The 23,805-nt window shown below is 36.6% G+C and overlaps 1 protein-coding gene across 1 annotated transcript in view; it reads right to left on the minus strand.

Moving 5' to 3' along the window:
* LOC110033806 (formin-like protein 20) overlaps nt 1-23,805 on the minus strand; it is a 60,528-nt gene that overhangs the window by 25,237 nt on the left and 11,486 nt on the right. The window contains 5 exon segments of the mRNA XM_020737911.1: nt 1,768-1,849; nt 1,937-1,987; nt 2,065-2,145; nt 13,780-13,821; nt 13,920-14,018. Coding sequence (XP_020593570.1) covers nt 1,768-1,849; nt 1,937-1,987; nt 2,065-2,145; nt 13,780-13,821; nt 13,920-14,018 — 355 coding nt within the window.

Here is a 23,805-nt window from a genome sequence, read left to right on the forward strand (position 1 = left end):
TATATATATATATATATATATATATATATTCAGCTCGCGCTATTTTTGTGCTACTTCAATTATGGAGGTCTGCATTGGAGTCTAAAAGCCTTCAATTAAGTAGAACTAAAACTGATATATGGAATGTAATTTTAGTAGTAGTAGCTCTAGTGACTGAATTGTAACTATGGGTGATCAACATATTAAAAAGTGTGAACACTTTAGATATCTAGGGTCTATTGTTCAAAGTGATGGTGATATGGATGAGGATGTTATTAGTAGAATTCAAGTTGGTCGGTTGAAGTGGAGGAATACTTCAGACCTATTTTGTGATAGAAAAGTACCGCTTAGATTGAAAGGAAAATTTTATAAAATGGTGGTGAGACATGCAATGTTCTATGGCGCTGAATGTTGGCCTTTAAAAGAGAAGCATAAAACTAAGTTAAGTGTTGTCGGGATGAGAATGATTAGGTGTAGGGGTGTAAACGAGTCAAACACGAGCAACTCGTTGATATTTCGAGCTCAAAAAGTGTATTCGTGTTCGGCCCGCTCCCCTTCTTGGAGGCATTCCTAATGGATGCAAAAGATTAATTTTATCAAATCCCTACTCAAGGTCAAAGCTTCATTCATTTATTGAGAAGGAAATGACCCTGCTAACTGGCTTTCTAGATCAGGTGTAGCTTCTGAGGTGACTAATGTATCTTCTTCTCCACCTTCTCCTCTCCTTTTTTGCTTTCAGGTGACCTTCTGGAGGTCCCTCACTTGAGAGTTTGTAATTAAATTATCTATGAAATGAGCAGCCTTTTCCCTATATATATATATATATATATGATGGATTAGTAGTATTTCGAGCCAAAATGAGAAGACACGAATGAACAAATATTTACTCTAGTGACAGAATTGGAGTCTAAAGGCCTTCACTTAAGTAGAACTAAAACTGAATACATGGAATGTAATTTTAGCAGTAGTAGCTCTAGTGACAGAATTGTAACTATGGGTGATCAACATATTAAAAGGTGTGAACGCTTTAGATATCTGGGGCCTATCGTTCAAAGTGATGGTGATATAGATGGTGATGTTATTAGTAGAATTCAAGTTGGTTGGTTCTAGTGGAGGAATACTTCGGACCTATTGTGTGATAGAAAAGTACCGCTTAGATTGAAAGGAAAATTTTATAAGATGGTGGTGAGACATGCAATGTTCTATGGTGTTGAATGTTGGTCTTTAAAAGAGAAGCATAAAACTAAGTTAAGTGTTGTCGGGATGAGAATGATTAGGTCAAGTGGATGAGTGGCTTTACACTTAGAGATCAAAGGCGAAATGATATATCTATGATAGGATTGGTGTAGCTCCGGTGACGGAAAAAATTAGAGAGAATGATCTTGGATGGTTTGGTCACATATTAAACCTCGACCATTTGATGATCCGATAAGGAGAGTAGATGTTTTAAATTTGACTAATGTTAAGAAAGGCAGAGGTAGACCTAGGAAAACTTGGGCATATTGTATAAAAAATTATCTTAATTTATTAGAATTAAATGAAAATATGACACTAAATAGGACGCAATGTAAAAAAAAAAAAGATTCATCTAGCCAATCCCACTTAGTGGTATAAAGGTTATATTTTTTTTGTTGTTATTTTTGTGTGACGCGCGGCACCATTCTAGATTGATATGTATGGTCATCCAAATAGCTAAAATTAGTTAAAATGAATTATCTCTCAAATCCGTGCATTCATTTCTGGTCAAAACATAGTAATACCATGTGACAATAGATGAAAAGTTGTTACCTCTAGCAGTTCCTTGGTTTAGCATGTTTCCAAGGTACAAGATTTTCTTCATTATTTCCCTGAGCTTGACAGAACTCCTTAACTGGTAAATCATAAAGCATGAATAGCTACAAATAAGTTATGGACGAGGTAAAGAGAGAATATCAAATAAGATTAGGAAGAAAAATACCTGCTCACATGCAGAATCTATGGAGTTCAAACTGTTCTGGAGATCAGAAACCTGAAAGAAAACAATTAATTTAATCAGAATCATGCAAACTACTAAGCATAATGAATAAAACAAGCATATCATACAACCTGTTGACCAAATTGAATCTTGAAAGAGAATACTCTTAACTTGGATTCTACACGAGGAACCTTCATAAGCTCTAGGAAAAACTGCATTTTTAATAAAAAAACATGAGGAACGTGCCCACAATGCCTTGAGGCATAACTAACACTTTGTGAAAGCTATGCAAAATTGCACTTCAGCTCGCATAGTAACTGTGCACCGCATGATAATTCTATAAGCAAAAAAATGACAACTTTCAATCAATTGATATATAACTGGATTTTATAGTAGTATAAGACTTCGCATTGGCACTACAAACAAATGCTGAGCACTTGGTTAATCTTTACATCAAATGAAAGAAAGTTCTTTTTTTTCAAAGAATACAGAGGGATTATAAGACAAAATTTGACCACATAACATAAAGTGGGAGTTATGGATTTAAAAATTTGGAGTACAACAATAGTAATTGAATAAAACAGTTGTATATGATAAAATGGTGGAACATTAAAAATGAGAAATATTTTATATAGCAAATTTTTACTTAAGAGGGGTAAATTCGAATTCAATAATTGGGCCAAACTTCAAGTCTATAGGAAGGCTGGTTTCATTAGAATTGTTGTATAATTTTTAGGAGAGTCGATATAGATAATGTGTGGATAAACATAAAGGCAAAGTGGAGTAAGATGGTCTAAGAGACTACATAAATGAAAAAAAAAAATTTAAAGGAGTGGAAAAGAGTAAATATTAAGATTTACAATGACGACTATAAGGGAGAAAAACGTTTTGGAAAAAAAAAAAAGATAATGAGAAAAGCAAAACTACAATTTTCAATGACTTGTATAAAATGGTTCAAAAGGTAGACGCATAAGGAGAGGTATTTTATCTATTCACAATGCATGGTTTTAGGCCCATGAATTTTATTTTTAAACACATACAAATAAAAAAATGAATAAAACTTATCTATTAAAAAAAATTCCATAACTTAAACTCCATGGTGATATGATTCATATTCTAACTCTAAAATCTAATAGACAAAAACATAGAAAATAATAAAATATGAAATAAGAGGAGGTGAGCTGAAATAAGGGCTTCCTGAAAACACGTGACAAGTCAGCAAGAGGAATGGAAGTCAACAATGAACCTCTAGGATGTAGATAGAGATCCAAAAATGATGCGAGGATGGAGCTGAGTCAAGCTTACAACTTTCATACTTTGTGTGTTAGTAGGAGAGGAATTAGTTTGACAGAACTTATCATTTGAGAGAGTAAAAGATAAATAGCATTTTGGATCATATTTCATATAATAAGATAACAAAGATATTTATAATAAATAAAACTTTAGTAATTTAGTTTAAGTTAAATGGGACTACTGCTTGATCAGCAGGGCGTAAAAGGCAACCCCTAGGAATCCAAGGTGATGCCCGAAAGGGCACACTAATAACCCTGGAAAAATTTTACACCGCCCCATGCTAAGGTGGACTCTAAAAAAGCCTCAAAAGTGCCATTTAAAAAACTATTTATATAGAAAGGCTAAGGGAAGAGAAATAGACATACATATATAACTAAGGCAGAGAGAAGATATCTACAGACCTTGCCAGGTTGGATGAATTAAAAGTTATTATAATAAGATCTTAATTAAAGAGAAAATACTTTTTTGGATAAATCATTAAATGAGACTTCAAAAAAAGCTTTTGGAAGAACTTAATGATTTAAATAAAAAGAAATAGTGCTGATATATCGAGAACATGGGTAATATTGGAGTAGTTTCATTAGTAAATATTTTCGATAAATTTGTAAAGAAAAAGGGGACGGTAAAAGATTATAGAAGAAGCATTTTGGTTAAAAAAAAATATCAAGAACAAAAATATATTTAGCAGCATGGTAATTATAGGAGAATAATATTGACCCGGCAGCTTACCACAAAAAAAAAATACCACTATACAGTACCACAAAAATATCCATCGTGGGAGATAGACCGAAATAATCCCGTTTACCAATTTTATATTTTATTTCTCATTCTTCATTCTTTTTTAGTTTAGGGTTTGGAAGTTAGTTTTTAATGTGTTTTGAATGGGGAAAGCCTCCCACATCTCTTCTTCCCTTCGGGGGTTGTATCCTAGGGTTCCAAGTGATGTTTCAGTTGCATCTTGGTTTCCAGGTGGTGATTATCTTAACTACCCCTTCCCGCATCAGTCTCGCTTCGCTACCACGCCTTCCTCCTCATTACAGTCGCCTCGACAGCAGTCTCGTTGCAGTCTTCCGGTAGTTCCTCACCGTCCAGCTATCTTTCTCGCTGTCGCAGCCCCTTGACAGTCCTCCTCTGATTGTCCTATAGTCTCATGCCTTCAACGCCATCTCCACCGTCATTCTCGCTTGTTGTCGCCGACTGGAAACAACTGTCCTGGTTGTTTTCTAATGTTCCAACAACCCGACCAACTGTTTCTCCTCATTTCAGCTTGTTTTCATTGTCGCAATGCCTCCCCCTTGTTGTTTCCTATTGTCCAGCCACTCCAAACAACCAACTGATGTTGTTTGGGATGCCGTCCCTTGCTGACTTGTTGTTCCAACCAGCCATAATCATTGTCGCTCCTCATCCATAGTCTGAAAACCCCTTCCCTACCTTGTTGTTGCCTCACCAGACCCTCTAACCATCACCACCTTCACCCGGGATCCGCCCCAACATTAGTTTGTGTGTCATGTGTGTTGTATTTTCTTTTTAAGTGTGCTTTATTGTAACCACCTACTTGTTACAAGTAATAATATTTGTTTTTCCTAATGCGACTTGGGTAAAATCAAGTATCATTTGGTATCAGAGCTAGCATAATCTTAGTTCTATCCTAGGGTATCTAGCATCCGCCACACCCAAACCTATCTCCATCTAGAATTTTTCTTTCTCATCCTATATCACCCTCACAGTGTATCCTTCCACCCACCCATACCCAAAATCTAGCCATGCCGACAAGGAAAAAATCGTTGGAAGCCTTATCGAGAAGAAAAGACACGATGTCCTCTATGGGAAATCAACAAAGAGGTGTCCAAGGGATTTCTAGGTAGAATATACAGTGAAAAACCCACCAACTACAACTGAGACTTACCACCTTTAAGAGGAGGCAATCCGAATGAGTCGCTCATGCTACAATGACGACTCGCTAAATCGAAGGGATGGAGTGAACCTCTTCCATCATGAGGATTCCAGGAATTGAGAATCTCTAGCTCAATGACCACAAAAATATCTAAGAAATCGAAATCTTGAAATAAATTTGGATTTATCATATTTTAATGGGCACATGGATCTGGATAAGGTAATCGAGTGGCGCGGCACTTGGGAATGTGTGCTTGAGTGTCAAGACGTCCCACTGGACAGATTGGTGAAACTAGCCACCAGCAAGTAGAAGAAGAATGCATTATTTTGGCAACAAAATCTGAAGTACCTGCACCAACGAGAAGTAAAAGATAAAATTACTACCTAATCTAAGATGAAATGAGAGATATAACGCCAGTTCATATCAGCTCACTACAAAGCAGACGTTCAGACCCTAACTTTAAAAGTGGAGAGACTACATCACCGAGCGACCACCACAACTTACAAATAGGGTTCAACCCCAAGATTTTACAGCTAGAGTAAACTTAAGGGAACATCCAAGTTGAACATGCCTGAGGAGACATTAGTTCAAAGGGAAAACAAAGAGCACCAACCAACATGCCAAAGTCTGTTCATGGCAAAAAGTGTTTCAAGTTTCATGGATTTGGGAATAGCCATTATGAATCAGATCACATAACCAGGAGAATGATCGATTTCATGAATCAGGGAGTAGTTGAAAAAAAATGATGATTCAGGAAACGATGAAGATTTCAGAGATGATTCTCAACTTCTGACAAACAAACAAAGACGTCAGCGATTCGAGTTGAACCCGAAAAAGAGACTCTAATTGAGTTGATAGTAGCTCTTCTAGAAGGTATAGTGAGTCTCAAATAAAATGCATTCATGAGTGTATGAGATTATGGTGCCTCGAGCTACAGTTTTGCAGGCGTTGAGAGATGCATCAGCAAGATTGGTAATGGATGTCAAAAAGATCCATGGGTTTGAGGACTCAATATCTGACACAAAGCAATCCCTGAGAAGAGAAATACGGGCTTTTTAGATATATAACCTATTTCCTGAGTTGCCCCTATGAGGGAAGTCCGCTATGTTCGAGATGATATTGTTTGGTGCCACTTCTAGAAACCCTAGAGAGTCATTGGGATATTAAATTCAGTTCAGCACTATACCCATTGACACTTGTTCAGGCAGGAAGAATGAATCATAGTGTTGGAAATTGCTTTAGGGGATTTATAGAAATGAACATCCTACAATGGGATCCAGGAGGCCTCTTGAGTAATTATGCTTCAGTGCAGCCCGGTCTGCCATAGATCTCGTCCCATGGTTTATTCCTTCTTACATACTTGTTTGTCAGATACACTTGGATGAGTACGAAAAGTAAAAAAAACAATTACAAATTTGATGTCTTGAGGCTTGGTTTATGAGGATACTCATCCACATACAATTCTAATTATGATTGTGCCAAAATAGGAAGAATATATATTCTATCAAGATACGATTTGGAATGCCAACGCCAAAAGAGTTGACTTACCAGGAGATTATAATGTTTCTGCCAAAGTCAACATCGTCGAACTGACACACTATGATGAGGAGAAAGAAGTTTCGACGAATGAGGTCGAAGCTCCCCTAAGCTCTACAAGATTGATGCGAGAGCTCACCGCAAAAAAAAAAAATACTGAGGTACTGAAGCTGCTATAGTACTGCAAAAATATCTATCGTGAGAGAGGCTGAAATAATATTGTTTCCCTTGTATTTTTTTTTCTATTACCCTTCATTTCTTTCTAGTCATTTCCTATATCTGTATTGTATTAGGGTTTGGAGTCACTTATGATTTTTGTATCCTGACAGCCGCCAACATCTCTTATTTTTTTCGAGGGTTGTATCCCCAGGGTTCCAATTGGTGTTTCGGTTGTATCTTGATTTCCAAGTGGTGATTATCTTCCCTACCCCTTCCTGCATCCCTCTCGCGTCACTGCCACACCTTCCTCCTTGTTGCAGTCGCCCCAACAACAGTCCCGTTGTTGTCTTCCTACAGTTCGTCGTCGTCCAGTATCCTTCTAGATGTCGCAACCCTTGGACAATCCTCCTTCGTTTGTCCCGCGGTCCCACGCCTTCACCGTCGTTGCCGCCGCCGTTCACTTGCTGTCGCCACCTGAAAACAACAATTTGGGTTCTTTTCTACTATTCCAGCAACCTCGCCACCTGTTTCCCCTCATTTCAACTTGTTGTCATTGTTGCAATGCCTCCTCCTTGTTGTTTGGGTTGGCTTCCCTTGTTGCCCTGCTGTTCCAACCACCCATAATCGTTGTCGCTCTTCATTCATAGCCCAGAAACCCCTTCCCTACCTTGTCGCTGCCTCACCACATTCACTCGGGATCCGCATTAATGCTAGTTTGTCTGTTGTGTGAGTTATATTATCTCTTTTAAGTGTGATTGATTATAACTGTCTATCTGCTTTGAGTAATAATATTTAATTTTCCTAATGTGGTTTGAGTTAACTTCAGTATCAAATAAGCTCAGTAGCAATCATCCTGGTTGTGACAATAAGCCATAACACTACCATCAACTAGAAACAAGTCAAGATAGCGGCTAGTAATGAACTGCATCTTATTTCAACACTTTTTGGCAATATTTATATTTGCATTGCGTAGGAAAGTAGAAAGTTATCATCATTATTATAGCTCTCTTCTCTTATGTTTGCATTTGATGCATGTGGCGACCAACATAAAAGTTTTCAAGATTGGCATCTTATTATAACTACATAAGGAAAACCTTAGATTGAATTCCCTTCTATTACTTTGAGATAAACAGCTTTTGAACAAACTTGAAGGACCTTTTATGATTTTGTGTGTGTGAAATTTTTTTTATGTATTTATCTCTTTTTTATTAAGAAAAAGTATAAAAAAATTGTTTAGCATAATAATAATTATAAGAGGAAAAAACATATATATTGAGTCCTACTGACTCCACACAGCCCTCCCCCAAGTTGACTTGATCCAGGAAGAGAACGATTCAAGCAATCCTAGCCCCATGTGTTCGTCGAGTTCAAGCCCTTTATAATTGTCATAGGCCTCATGATTTTTTTTTTAATGAATTTCTATTTTTTATATATTTATCTCATGTTTATTATAAAGGAAATTCTAAAGATGACGTTAAATGACTATTAATTAAGCATTTTGGTAAAAACATTCAAAAACAAAAAAAAATGTTTAGCATTATAATAATTATAGGAGAATAAATTTATGCGTCATGCTAACACGAGCATCCATGTTGTTCGCCTCTAAGCAGAAACAATCCAGGGAGGGACCGATTCAAGCGATCCCAAACTTATGGGCTAGCCAAGTTCAAACTCACCCCCTCACCCCCCACCCCTCTTCATATCCATTATTTAGGCTATTATTATGGCAATTTTAGTTTGCCACATGTAAATAGGTTGTCAACTCCTATTTTGAGGACTTTTGCTTTTGATTTGTGCATTTATAAATTTTCTTTAATTTCTACCATAAAGAGTGTTAAATCATTTGTTCTTATACAAGTAGTGTGTTTGTAGCATGTTTGAGACGAGATGGTAGATCTCTCTTGGCTTACGCGCTATGTCGATATTATCATTTGTTGTGTTGTCTATTATATGAATCATCGAAAGCAGTTGAATCCCTTTAATCCCCTTCCAATATCCAACACTTGGCATAATCTCTTTCTTTTTCCATTCTATAATTTCTCCTTTAGATCTGATACTTCAAACATCTTCCACAAAGCCAAACAATATTATTTTGTACAAGAGCCATCCAAACCCAAAATCTCTAGGGCTTTTTTTTCTCATTTATAAAGCTAAAATCAGCATAATTTAAGTACTTGTTCCTAACCCTAACCGTATTCTTTCTCCCTAACCCTAAAACTGCCCCTCACACCTTCAACCACACCAAAATCAATCTCTCTCCATGCCAACACCAAAGTGAGAAAGTGTCACCATGCCATTGAGGAAGACTCAAATGGGTGTCCACGAGCTCACAATGGAAGATATGCAAAGGAAAATTCTCCAACTGTAACAAAAACTTACCAAACATGAAAGAAGACAATCATGAGAGATCACTCGTAGCCAAAATAGTTACTCACTAGATCTAGAGAAAGAGGTTAACCCCTTCCACCAAGATGTTTCCACTGATGATGAACCAATACCACGACGATTTAATTTTCAATATCAATGAAGAGGCAATGTTTTGAGGTAAAGACAAACTTGTCGGCGTTTGACCGTTCTATGGATTCTAACAACTCCATTAAATGGCTCCATACTATGGAACAAGCTTTTGCATACAAAGATGCTCCACAGTACAAGAGAGGGGCGGCCCATCAAACTTAGGAAGAATAGCTCTTTGTGGTGAAAATCGAAAGTGCATCTGATAGCAAGAAGGAAAGAATAAAATCATTACGTGGTCCAAGATAAAGTGAGATATGGTACAAATAACTTCCCTAAAATCATTGGCAAAATATATTCTTAAAACTTTACAATATGCACCAAAAAGAATTATCTATTGAGGAGTACAAAGTAGAATTTGAATAACTCATATTGAAACGAACTTGATGGTACATTTGTAGTCGTATTAGTCCCTAATCGACATACAAACCCAAGCATTAAAGGTAGTGAAGCAACATCGGCATGCGAAAGCCGCCACACTTTACAAGAAAAACTCAGCCCTAGAAGCAAGCAATAAAAGTACACCTATCAGAGCTCCCAAGTCAGCCCCACAAGAGATGAGATCAAACCTAAGTTGGAGAGAATGTGAGTGGATCCAGCACCCCTAAGCTCTTTGCCAAGAAGTGTTTCAAATACCATGATTTTGGGAACATAACAAGATCAAGCCCAAGTTACAGAGAATGTCGATGGATCCAGCACCCCCAAATCCTCTATCAGGAAGTGCTTCAAATACCATAATTTTGGGCACATAACGTATGATTGTCCAAATAGACGAGTGATATCTTTCCCTAAACAGGAAATAATGGAAGCAGTAGACAATGATATTGGGGACACAAGAAAATGAGGATAGCAAAGAGCAATATCAACTTCTCTCCAATGATAGAGAGATGATAATGGTTTGACAGATCCTTCAGACTGAGCCCAAGCAATCAATAATGGTTTCATCACATTTTTCATGCTCGTTGCATCATGAAGGAAAGAGTTATCTTAACAATTGACAGAAACAATTGTGAGAATGTGCAAATGGTAGATAAGTTAAGCCTTACCCAATTGAACACACCCAACCATATTCCTTGACTTGATTGAAGCAAGGAAATGAGATCATAACTGATAGAAGATGCCTAGTGAGTTCTCTATTGGTGACACATTCTAAGAGCGGGTGTGGTGTGATGAAGTACTTATGGATATTCATCACATCCTATTGGGCATCCCTGGCAACACTTACTCTTTCACCAAGAATAGGAAACGTGTCATACACTTTTCTTTACAAGGAGTCATGTATATAGTGTTCATAAGGAGTCATGTATATAGTGTTCACACAAATTATGAGACCACAGTGCTAACACTACTTTTCTACAAGTCTTGAGAGATGCAACAATCAGATTAACATGAGTCCAAGAAGTCAATTCTATATATAGTGCAGCCCCTTCCTGAGAGAGTTATAGGATGTCTAGATCGACAACTTACTCTTATTTTGTCACGACTTTGAGAGATCCAGCATATCATAGACTACATTCCAGAATTTATTCTTCCAAACAAAACTACCTACATGATCTGACTAGTCGAGTAAAGCTTGTAGAAGTAAGTTACAAACTTTATGGCTAAAGACTTGATCCATGAGAGTATTAGTTCGTGTTCAATTCTAGCTCAAATTATACCAAAGAATAATGGCACTCGGTGTACATGTATTGATAGAAATAATGTGAACAAATCACAATCAAGTACTAGTTAGATCAATTGAACGAAGCTAACAGCTTCTCCAAAACCAATTTGCACAGTAGTTACCATCAGATCAGGATGAGATTAGGAGATGAGTAGAAGAAATCTTTCAAGACGTGACAAATAGTAAGAGTGAACAATCGTGTCTTTTGGTAGCATGTACGACGGACTTGCATTTAATGTGACTGATGAACTAGATTTTTCAAGCATTTATCAATTGGTTGTATATTTTCATGATATCTTAATGTACAATCATATTTTGGAGGATCATTTAAAGCTCTTACGAGAGATTTTTTAGATGCTTTAGACAACCCAATAATATGGAGACTCAAATAAGTAACACTTTTTTACTACATAAACTTGTTTTCTTAGATATATTACAACAATGACTTGCATTCAAATAGATATAGCCAAGATTCAAACAGTGACTTGCATTTAATGTGACTGATGAACTAGATTTTTCAAGCATTTATCAATTGGTTGTATATTTTCATGATATCTTAATGTACAATCATATTTTGGAGGATCATTTAAAGCGCTTACGAGAGATTTTTTAGATGCTTTGGACAACCCAATAATATGAAGACTCAAATAAGTGTCACTTTTTGACTACATAAACTTGCTTTCTTAGATATATTACAACAGTGACTTGCATTCAAATAGATAGAGCCAAGATTGAGGCTATTTGTTAACTAGCCCGGTCCAAGTCATTCACTTAGATACGTCAATTCATGGATTGACTTTTTTTACATAATATTTATTAGAAATTTCAACTCAATAGTTATTACCCTAATGAAGCTTCTGAAGTTCGACAGATTTTCTTGGTCAGATGAAGGACATGCTAGCTTTAAAACTTTGAAAAAACAAGTTACTCAAGCTCGTCCAAGATCTTCTAGAATTCAATCAGATATTCAAAGTGGAGTGTGATGCATCCAAAGTGAAGATTGGAGTTATGTTGAGTCAAGACAGGTACCTCATTGTCTTCTTCAGTGAGAAGTGAAATGATTCTGGAAGAATGTGCTCTACCTACAAAACAAGAATTTTATGGAATTATGAGAGCTCTTGATCACTGATGTCACTAATTGCTATTGAGTCCACTCTTTACACTCATAATGAAGCCTTGAGATTCATAGACAATTCATAGCAAGCTGAAGGATAAACATACCATTTTTGTACAGATTTCTAGTAACTTTGAAATTGGCATAGGCCCTATGATTTCTTGTGTATGTATTTCATTTTGATTTAGTTATCATCTATGTGTTTATTAAGAAAGAAATCAAAAATAACATTGCACACCCAATTCAACTCCCTACCTCCAAATCCTAGCCAAAAGCATTTATAGATTAATAAGAAGCCAACTAAATCCTCCAAAAACATTTATTTATTTTTAAACCAATCTGAACTGCTTGAATCTACTTTATAAATAGAAAATTTTCATCAAATCAAAGGATATCTCAAGTATTTACTCATAGCTGAATTAGAAAAACTATGTTGTAGGGGTGACCAAGGAAACATAAGTAAATAGCAAAACTAGAGTTACAATGATGATTAGAGGGGCAACCAACAGCTTAGTCACTTTTAACTGTTTGTCAAAGTTAAAGGCGAATTTAAAAGAGAAAAGCCACTTTGTGGCCTAACCACTATATAATATAATAAATGGCATTATTCACCAGTAAAGGGGTGTCATTTAACATGTGTTAGTCATCGACTAACTTGAGTGAAAACCAAACAAGAATAGTGATCGCATGAAGCCCAATATTCTACTTCCCATCAATGAGCAAGATAAAAGGGAGGGAGGGCATGTCAGGTAACATGAAATTGAACTTTTGTTTCACAAATATGAGAATATGCAATCCATGATTTAGTTCCTAGGGTTTATAAAAAATGCTGTTTTATTTATAATTCTGTTTAGTTATTGTTATGCATTATCGTTGGTAATCTTATCCATGTTAATTTGTATTATTTTTTAAACATCAGGTGAACTACCGCCCTACAATGAAATGAAAAACAGAGGAGGAGCACAATGCAACTATATTGAGAGTGGGTTTCATAAGCCATATTACAGCGTAAATGATCTTCGACTTCGATATGGCTGGAAGGTGAAAATTAAAACAAGTCAATCTCCATAAAGTGCAATTTTGGCTAATGGAAGGTATGCCGGCTAATCCCACTATTCTACTCATTCAATACTAAGGGAATAGTAATTGAATTTACCAGCTTACCAAGGATTTAAATGGGCAAGCTAAGGCAATAAGTTATTTGTGTGCCATGCAACAAGAGTTAGAATCCGGTTGTACTAATTTAATTGAAAAGGTTAATATTCCAACTAGCTGTTGTTTTGAAACATTGGGTATGTATCCCAGTGATGTGATACCTTCAAAGGGGGAGTTTTTGGATTTCAAATCTTGAAAAAACAAGATGTCAAGATATGTTCACTATTTTATGGACTATTGCCAAACTCATCAGGTATCACAGAACTCATGAAAAAAATTAGATTTTGATAGACCTAGCATAACGAAACAGGAATTTAAATCACTATTTTCTAGTTGTAAGATGCCAAAAAGAACGAGTACTTTCTGTTTCCCATGCTTTATAAAGCAATTTTGCGAACTAAATTATCACGTTTGTGAATACAATAGTGTCCATAGTTCTAAAGTTCGGTACTTTCTTACTAAGATTATTTTATGATGGTCAAAGGAGACTTCTTAAAAGAAAAGGGACACCTGACTACCTGCTCACATTTCCCAAGCTTTTCCTTGTCACCCGTGTATGCCTGAAAAAAACATAAATTAGAAATGTAAACCTAAATGGATAAAGTCTAGAAACCTCTTCACAAATATTTTCTATTAAAAAAAATGTCAGTAGAAGCACCTTAAGAAGCTCCATCTCTTCTTTGGTTGGACAAAACTTGATCAGGTTTTCCACTTGATCAACATCCAGAATAGAATGATCCAAGGCTAATACAGAACTCTGAGATATTAAATAACACTAAGCATGACTAGCAGCTCAATAAAGCATAAATAAGACAAAAGAGAATCGACTATAAAAAGAAACTTCAATTATGTACAGCTTTACGTAATTTATTTTACATCTACAAGTAAAATTTTACTTATTATTAAATTAATATATGGTAAACAAATAAAATTTACCTAATACTTCTTATGAAATATAGAAACGACAAAATACAAGCTACTGTGCACTTATAAGCATATGATTTTGAAGTTTCCGGGGCTCAATTGGCAGTTTGGGAGCAGATTCGAAAGAAGACAATCTAAAAATAGTCATTTTTTCGGTTGTAGTTAGAATTATTTTTACCAAAGTACAAGTGCTGCATCAGAGTTTTGCTTGAATCTCATAAATAAATTTTGGACAAAGTTTCATTGGCAGTGGTAGAAAATCTGTCAATTCTCTATCCGTGAGACTATTGACTAACATTTGTAATAGTTGTGTGCTCAAGCCCCACCCCCTGTGACACATTCTACTACAAGATGGCATTCCAAAATCTTTTCTTGTGCCTTGAATAATAGACAATTGTCTTGAAAAAAAAAATCAATAAGAAAATCCAAAACTATGTCAAAGATGAATAAAAAATAATTTCATCATTATTTAAATATGCTTTAATCAACAGTTGATCATTGCTTGAAGATTCAGTTTTGCAGTGAATAGGGATGACTCTGTCTTTTATTAGCCCAAGGACAATTTAGTCTTTTATTATTATTATTGTTGGGTATAAATAGAGTTAATATGTTTCGAGTTAGGGATATGCACAACATTGGGTCTTGAATCTTAGAGTTAGGGTTTTGGAGAGATTTCCTACCTCTTGAATTGTAGGAATTGAAAGATCGACTATCTCTCAAGTTGTAGCTGCTTATTTTTGTATATGCCTTGAGCTTTCAATCCGGAAAGAAAAAAAAAACGCGGCGCAATACAGTCGCGAACGCCCTAAAGCAACTACGAGATCGGAGCTACAGAAGAATTATGGGAATTGGTCGTAGGAGGAAGCAACGTCAGGAGCATGACATGCCTATAGGCTCGATAAAGTAGAGCTCGAGCTATATGAGAGGCAATGACATAATCCTAGTGTACAGGAAAGCGAGACACTCACGAAACAGTCGTAAGAGAAGGGATCACGGCGTACATGGCAAGGTGTGGATGACTGAAACACGCAAAAACATTTGTGAGTCACGCTAGCTGGGAAGCCAAAGACGGGATTGCGACTAACATTTATTAGCAAATGAAAGAGCAACTAAAAAAAATAAAACAATACAATTAGATTTTACCTCATTTATGGTTCTCCCCGGTGTTTATAAATATTTTCTTGTTTATCATTCATCTTTTAATAAATTAATCAAACATAAAATGTTAGTTAAATAAACAAAGTTAGTGAATACTCATACTTCTACTTTATAATAATTCAATGAAAAGAGAGATAATATACATGTCAATTAAACAATATAATAATACAATGATGTTTAACAGTTTGTATTATCTAACATAATCATTCAATGTGATTTAAACATTCACTATATATCTTATTATATTGTTTACATATCAATTTTATTTTAATTTGTATACAACTGTCACAGGAGCACTGTCTGAAAATTTTGTACCATTTAAGATATATCAATATCAATAACATTTTTCATTTATGTGCACAAGTACATTAGCATTCCCCCAATCATAGTTAAACATACATGCAAGCAATCAAAATAAAAAATCTCATTATTATCATACCATTAAATAACCTGAACTATGCAGTTAAATAACATGCTATTATCATGTGGCATACACTCGACATGATCAAAATGAAATTGAAGGCAGTAAGATCTATTTAATCAAGTCATATAGCAAACCAAACATAAGAGAAATCAAAGTTACTATATTTTTAAAAGTATTAGTACTCACCTTAATTTCAGATGATGTTTGTTTGTTTTTAAGTTCTGAAATCTCTTTTACAAGAGAATACATATAACCGATTATAAAATAATATTTAATTAATTATCACTACAATTTAGTATCCTAATTCGACATAAATTTATGATTTAATTAAGTATGATTTATCTTATATTATCGAATTTGACAGCTATGTACTTAAAAGTAAAGAAAGTCTTAATTAAAGTTGTACCTGAATCAATTCCTCGAATCTATCAATGTGTTTGCACTTCTCCCTTAGGGGCTAAAACATTCACAAACTCCTTGTTAGTCTTCCAAACCTAAATTATCATATTAGCAAAGCTCGGTTTCTACTTCCCCACATCGTCTCCCTTGTTGCTCGATGTGACACATCCCTCTATCTTGCAAGCTCTGCTTCCCTCCTCCTTCGCACCTCCACTTATTCTTCGGCTTCTCAAACCCACAAGGTAGTGCTGAAAACGACCTCGCTCTTCTTCTTCGTCCTTCTCTGTCTTAGGTCGCAGGCACGGCGTCGTCACCTCGTCAGCTAGGGTTCCAACCAACCCACACTAAGGCACAAGGTACTTCTCCTATGGCTTCGACGCTTTACGTTGCACACTGACGAAACCTCAGTGTTGTCTCTGACATCAACTAATTGCTCCTTCTTTCATTTATGCTTCGAAGCCGATTTTTGCCCTCTGACTTGCGGTGCCGCCTCTAATGTTATACAACAAGTCTTCTTCTTTTTTGTTCTTTTCCCTCTTTTTCTTCCTTCTTTCTCTGGTTTTTGCTCTCTTTGAAAGAGACATGCGACTCTAAAGAGAGAACAAAGAGATGTTTATCCATGTGTCTATTCGATTATTAATTTTATTATCTTTTTTTTTGTTTATCACAAAAGTCACATCAAATCTAAAATAGACAAACGTTTCTCAACCATAGAAGGAAGGTTTGATCAAAGATTCACTACCCTGAAAGAAATCATGAAGATCATGAAGTATTACACAAAACCATCTTCGATCAGTGCGAGACCGCGCGACGAAATCAAGAACGGACGCGAGCAACAGTAACCAAAAGAATTCAGGAGACAACAAAGTTAGTTGTGGGGTCAGATTGTAGCACCCATGAGCAACAGGCTAGTTGGCTTCCACGTAGTTAGTGCACCCGACGCCAAGACGCAAGGCTATGGGCACTTAAGCGCCCATTGAGTGTTCCCAAACCGAGAAGGTGGAAGTCTTGCGCCCAAACTGGGCGCTTAGCACCCACTTCAGCAGTTGGGGCGCTTGCTCCAAAGAACTGGGCGCCCAAGCGCCCAGGTGCCCAAATAGTGGCTCCTAGGTGCCAGAAGCAATTTTCATGAGAACTATTACTTATGTCACAATTTTGGGCAGCATATGTGAGGACTTGGAGCGTAACTCTTCCTGTTTGATTATCAACAAAATCCTGGTGAAGGTAAGAAGTATTGGTGAGAAGGATTCTAGAGTTTTCCGACGTGTGTTTTTGCGTCGGATCAGTAGGAAGAGAGTGGAATGGTGCACTGTAAATTGTTTTGTGGGTGTGGAAAAAAAACTTGTGTGAATCCTAGTTAAAACTCTCTGAAATTCATAATGAAATTTAAGGTACTGTGGCTTCGTAGTCTTATCACGTTCTTGAATTTTTCCACGTAAAATTCATGTGTTCTTTTCTAGTTGTTTTTTTTATTGTGCTTCTAGTTTAAATTCATAGTTCTGATTTTCTCAAATCCTATAATCTTATTCCGTCATGACATTGAGAATTATTTGGAGGATTCCGAACAAAACTAGTATCAGAGCGAGGTTCGATTCGACTGAGAGCAATGTCCAAAGAAGCACGGTTCAAGGTGAAGTTCAATGGGACGGAATTCGCTTTTTGGAAGATGCAGATGAAGGATTTGGTGTATCATAAAAAATTGCACTGGCTACTATAAGAAATCATAAGAAAACATAAGTTTATGCCTATGAAGGGATGGGAAGCGTTGGATCGATCGGCATTGGGTTTGATCAGGTTAACACTTTCTTCATTTGTTGCGTTCAACATTGTGAATGAGAAAAACATGGTGGATCTCATTGCGACATTGGCCAAGTTGTACAAAAACCTTCTGCATCTAATAAGGTTTTTTTATGAAGAAATTATTCAACATGAAGAAGGTGGAACACAATTTAGTGGCAGAGCATCTCAATAACTTCAACATTGTGACGAGTCAGTTGTGTTTTGTGGGGATCAAATTTGTTGATGAGATCAGAGCACTGATTATACTATCTTCTTTACTGGAAAGTTGTGATAGTTTGATAATGGCAGTAATTCTTTCAGGGACTTCAAAATTGAACTTCGATAATATCGTGGGTATGATGCTTAATGAAGTTTGCAAAAAAGTTATGAATGGTGAATCTTAGGTTTCGCGTTGAATGTTGATAACAGAGAATTAAATCTGGGTAGGATTACAAGTAGAAGCAAATCCACGTCCGAAAAAGGAAAACTTAAGTCAAGCAAAGGAGAATATTGGAACTACAGTAAGAAGGGGCATCTCAAAAAGGACTGCAAATGAAACTAGTGGAGGACAGGATAGTAGTTTCTCCACCAATAACTCCATTAGTGAAATTCAAAATGACTCCCTGGTGTTATCCCTATCCAGAACTGCATCCTGAAGAAGGGTGAATTCAGGTGCCTCTTTTCATCTTAAACTCAATAAATAGATATTTAAAATTTACAATCAGAGTGATCTAGGGAAAATTTATTTGAGAGATAATAAGGCCTACAGCATAATAGAAAAGGGTGATGTTGATATAAAGTTGTCGAATGGAGCAATCTAGAAGCTTACTGAAGACAAATATGTTTCTAATTTGAAGACAAATATCTCTGTGAGTCAGCTGGCAAAGACAGGACTCGTGTCAACTTTCACAAGTGATTCATGGAAAGTGACCAGGGGGTATTAATGATAACTCAGGGCAACAATGAAGGCACCCATTATTGATCAATGAAATAACTAATTTCATTGATGTGGCTAGAACCAGGGTGGATGCAGGTCTGTGAAACTATAGGCTTGATCATATGAGTGCAAAATGTATGAAGTCTACTTTCTAAAAACAAGTTTCAGAGTTTGAAACCAGTTGATCTAGATTTTTGCGAAGATTGTATATATGGCAGGCAAAAGAAAGTTTCTTTCTCGAAGAGCGAGTCAGTGTTAAAGTCAAAGAAACTAAAGTTAGTGCATATCGATGTATGGGGTCCTACACCTGTTTATTCCATTGAAGGTTCTTGTTCTTCTGTCACATTCATTGATGATCACACGAGAAAGAAATGATTTTATTTCTTAAAGCAGAAATCTAATGTATTTGAAATGTTTAAGAAATGTAAGGCAATGGTAGAAAATGAGATGGGCTTGAGGCTGAAATGTTTCAGATCACATAATGAAGGTGAGCACCGTGTTCAGAAGTTTAGTAATTTATATGCTACATATAAGGTCAGGCATAAGTTCATTGTCACATGGACACCGAAGCAGAATGGTGTGGCTGAGCGCGTGACCAGAACAATCATAGAGCGTGCTAGAAGCAAGAGGATGCATGTCGGCTTGCCAAAAAAGTTTTAGGCTGAAGCAGTTAACACTGCAGTTTATTTGATTAATCGTAGTCCGTAAGTACCTTTGGAGGAATCTTTGCCTTAAAAGGTTTGGAGTGACAAAATATATGTTTATCTCATTTAAGAGTATTTTGTGTTCTGCAAATTTGCATGTTGATGCAGGTTCTAAAAGCAAACTTGACTCGAAATCTGTCAAGTGCACCTTCTTTGGATATGACTCAAATAAGTTTGGGTAAAACTTTTGGGATTATCAGAATAAAAAATTCATCAGCAGCAGGGATGTCACTAAATGAAGATGTACAAGAACATGTTCAGAACTGGAGACGGTTCGTCAGCTAATTCTAAAGAATCCAGACACTGCACAACAAATGGGTCTACAGGCGGAAAGAGGAGTCAGTTGGTAGCAAATGCTACAAGGCAAGACTTGTTGTGAAGGGTTTCCAGCAGAAGAAATGAGTAGATTATGCAGAGATCCTCTCCCCGTTGATGAAGATAACAGTTGTGAGGGTTGTGCTGAGCCTAGTAGCAGTGGAAGATCTACATCTGAAGCAGATGAATGTAAAAAACAGTTTTCTTATTAGGAGATCTGGAGGAACTGTATATAGTGCAGCCACAAGGTTACAAGGTTCCAGGCATAGAAGGTTTTGTCTGCATATTGAAAAAGAGTCTTTATGGCTTGAAACAGACCCCGAGACAATGGTTCAGTAGGTTTGACAAGTTTATGTCAAAAAATGAGTGCTTGAAGTGTCAGGCAGCCCACTGTTGCTTCATCAAACACTTTGGTAACTGTTATATTCTACCTCTCCTGCATATATATGATATATTGATTATAGGAGCAGATATGGAGAAAATCAAAGACTGGAGGTATGGAGAAAATCAGAGACTGAAAGAATCAATTATCAAGTGAATTCGAGATAAAGGATTTAGGACCAACCAAAAAGATCCTCAGGATGAGAATCAGCAAGGACAAGAATGCAAAAACACTAAAATTGTCTCAGATAGGGTATGTTAAAAAGATCTTACAAATGTTCAACATGAGTGAAGCAAAACCAATTAGCATTGCCTTAGATACTCACTTCAAACTATCTAAAGAGCTATAGCCAAACTCTGAAGCAGAGAAAGCACAAACAGAGAGAACTTTGTATGCTTCAACAGTTGAAAGTTCGATGTATGTGATGATTTATACCATGTCAGATATTGCATATGCGGCAATCCAAGCGGGCATTATTGGGAGACAGTAAAGTGAATTCTTAGGTATTTGAGAGGAATAATCAATATGACACTTTGCTATGGAAATACAAGAATCAGTCTACAAGGATTCGTAGATTAAAATCTGGTAGCAGATGCAGTATATTCATATTGGGGAGCACGGCTGTGAGTTGGGTTTCCAGGTTGTAGAAAATCGTTGCATTTTTTATTACGGAGGTCGAATACTTTGTTATTACTAATGTTGGAAAGGAGATGATTTGACTACAAAGTTTCATGACATAATTGAATAAGGAGCATGAGATTGGAAAGCTCTACAGTGACAATATGAGTGTGATTCATCTTGCTAAGAACGTTATTTTTCATGTCAGGACGAAACACATCCAGCTCAGGTATCATTTCATTTAAAATCTTTTAGAAGACAAGCAATTATTTCTGGAAAATAAACATACAGCTGAAAATCATGTGGATATGTTGACGAAGGTGGTGACACTTGATAAACAGAAGTTGTGTTTAGTTGCAGTTGGTTTTTATGAAGGTTGAGACCAAATGTGAGCTACACCATGGTTCGTGACTACGAAGGCAATTCGGAAGTAGATGCGGGTACAAAGGTGTGGACTTGGTGCTATGAATCTCCAAGTGGGAAATTACTAGTTGTGAAGTCTGACTGTAGCACCCATGAGCAGCAGGCAAGCAAGCTTCCACGTGGTTAGTGCACCCAGTGCCAAGGTGTCAGGCTATGGGCACTTAAGCGCCCATTGAGTGTTCCCCAACCGAGAAGGTGGAAGTCTTGCGCCCAAACTAGGCGCTTAGGCACCCACTTCTGGCACTGGGGCACCTGCTTCCAGAGAACTAGGCGCCTCTGCGCCCAAATCTGGGCGGCACAAGAACTGCTATTTATGTCACGATTTCGGGTAGTGTATGTGCAAGCTTTGAGCGTAAGGCTTCCAGTTTGTTCCTCAATAAAATCCTAGGGAAGGTGAGAAGAATTCTGGTATTTTTCGATGTGTGTTTCTGCGTTAGATCTGTAGGAAGTGTAGAGTGGTCCATTGTAAGTTTTTCCATGTGAGTATTGAGAAAAAACTTGTGTGAATCTTTTGTAAAACTCTCTGAAATTCAAAGTAAAATTTGTGGAGGTGTGGTTCCGTAATTTTTTTTCGTTCTCGAGTTTTTTGACGTAAAATTCATGTGTTCTTTTCTGTTTGTTTTTTTATTGTGTTTTTGGTTTAAACTTATTATTCCACTTTTTTTTAATCCTTTGATCCTATTTTGTTGTGACATTGAGAATTGTTTGGAGGAATCCCAACAATCATGGCAACTTAGCTGCTTTAGGCGAATTGGGACAAGCAGTATTGAGTGAAATAATTAGGAGCAAACTCGAGCACTAACATTTGAAACAAATACTGTAACATTCGGATGGCTCGAACAAACAAAAGTAAGCAGGATAGAACAAAGGAGCCAAGAACATATTCGAGCGACAGCCTCTGGAGGAAATTGCACGACATCATAAGGTTTGGAATGAGCAGCAGCAAGCAGAATGAAATTGTGTGATACAGAGCCGAAGAATATCGACTTGAAAAATTTTGGACCAGGATGGGGAACCACGGTGGGTGGGAGCCCGGCGGAGCATTGCCTCCAACTGTGTCCGTGGCATTTACTACAAAAGCCTTATAGGAGAAGGGGAATTCAGAAGTAATGATGGGAATGAGACAAATGGAGAAGAATAGGGGAGTTTGTAAGGGACTGATTTAGACACTAAAGAGTATTCAAGAGGGAGACAACATGGCGGTGCTTCACGGTGATCCCAATTTGTGCAAGACGTTGGTAACACTAAAGACTATGATGAGGGTGATTTAGGACGATGGCTGGTATTCTTAATCGAGTGGCATAACATGAAAATCATACAAGATACAAACTTGATAGAGATTTTGGTGATCGATGAGCTACATGATGAGATATTTGGGGCTACGATATTCTCTAAGATTTACTGAAAATCAATACACCATCAGATTCGAATGCAGTAAAAGGATGTGCGCAAGACGACAATTTGAGTCAATGAGTCACTACGAGTTTCAGATTAATGGGAAATGATAGTCAAACGATGACGCCACTTGAGGGCGATATGACCTGATCCAACAACAATTTTCCATCTTGAGGGACAAGGTGTATTTTTGGGAAAGGAGTATTGTTGTGCCGGTGCATAAGAGCAATTTTATCTTTTATTAACCCAAGGGCAATTTAGTTTTTTATTATTATTATTGTTCGGTATAAATAGAGTTAATATATTTAGGATTTGAGATATGCATGAGATCGGGCCTTGAGTCTTTCGATTAGGATTTTGGAGACATTTCCAACCTCTCGGATTGTAGTAATTGGGAGATATTGCCTCCTTTTTGAATTGTAGGTGCTTATCAATAAATTCATCTTGAGTGTTTCATGATCATGCAATAAAATATTTATTTTGCCCTAATTTCTGTGGGAAAATGTATCTCAGATCCTATCAGATTCTTTAAAGATGATTTGATCCCTGATTAATCCTAGTACGTAGAAAGTTAGTCGCTAAAGGTGAACCTTCCATTAGGTTATTAGTAATCAACATCTCCCTTTCTTTTAAATGATGACAATGATTTCATTTAAGGAATAAAAGTCCATTTGAGAATTTGTTAAATATTTGATAAAATTAAAAATGATAAATTCGGTTGTATCTTTGTCGGACATATCATATGCATGTATTGATAAGAATTGAACTATTTCAAAAGCCTTGAAGTTAGTTGGAGTATTCCATAATGTATCATCCTCCTTGCATTGCGGATGAAATCTTCATTTTGATCCCATAGATTTGAACCACAACTCAGGCTCTACGATGCATTTGATTCATGTATTCCATATTTTTGTTGTTGAATGAAAGAACAAGCAAATTTCACTTATTAAAGGATTCATGGACTTCTATAACAAAGACATCACCATAAAGTCCTGTTCACACCAAGCGTTGAAAATGGGATCACCTTGTTAAAGATCTGGGGTCAAGTAAATGGCCCAATTTACCTCTTTCCTACAAGGAGATTTG

The sequence above is a fragment of the Phalaenopsis equestris genome, unplaced genomic scaffold (genome assembly GCF_001263595.1).
Source record: "Phalaenopsis equestris unplaced genomic scaffold, ASM126359v1 Scaffold001303, whole genome shotgun sequence".
NCBI classification, from domain to species: domain Eukaryota; kingdom Viridiplantae; phylum Streptophyta; class Magnoliopsida; order Asparagales; family Orchidaceae; genus Phalaenopsis; species Phalaenopsis equestris.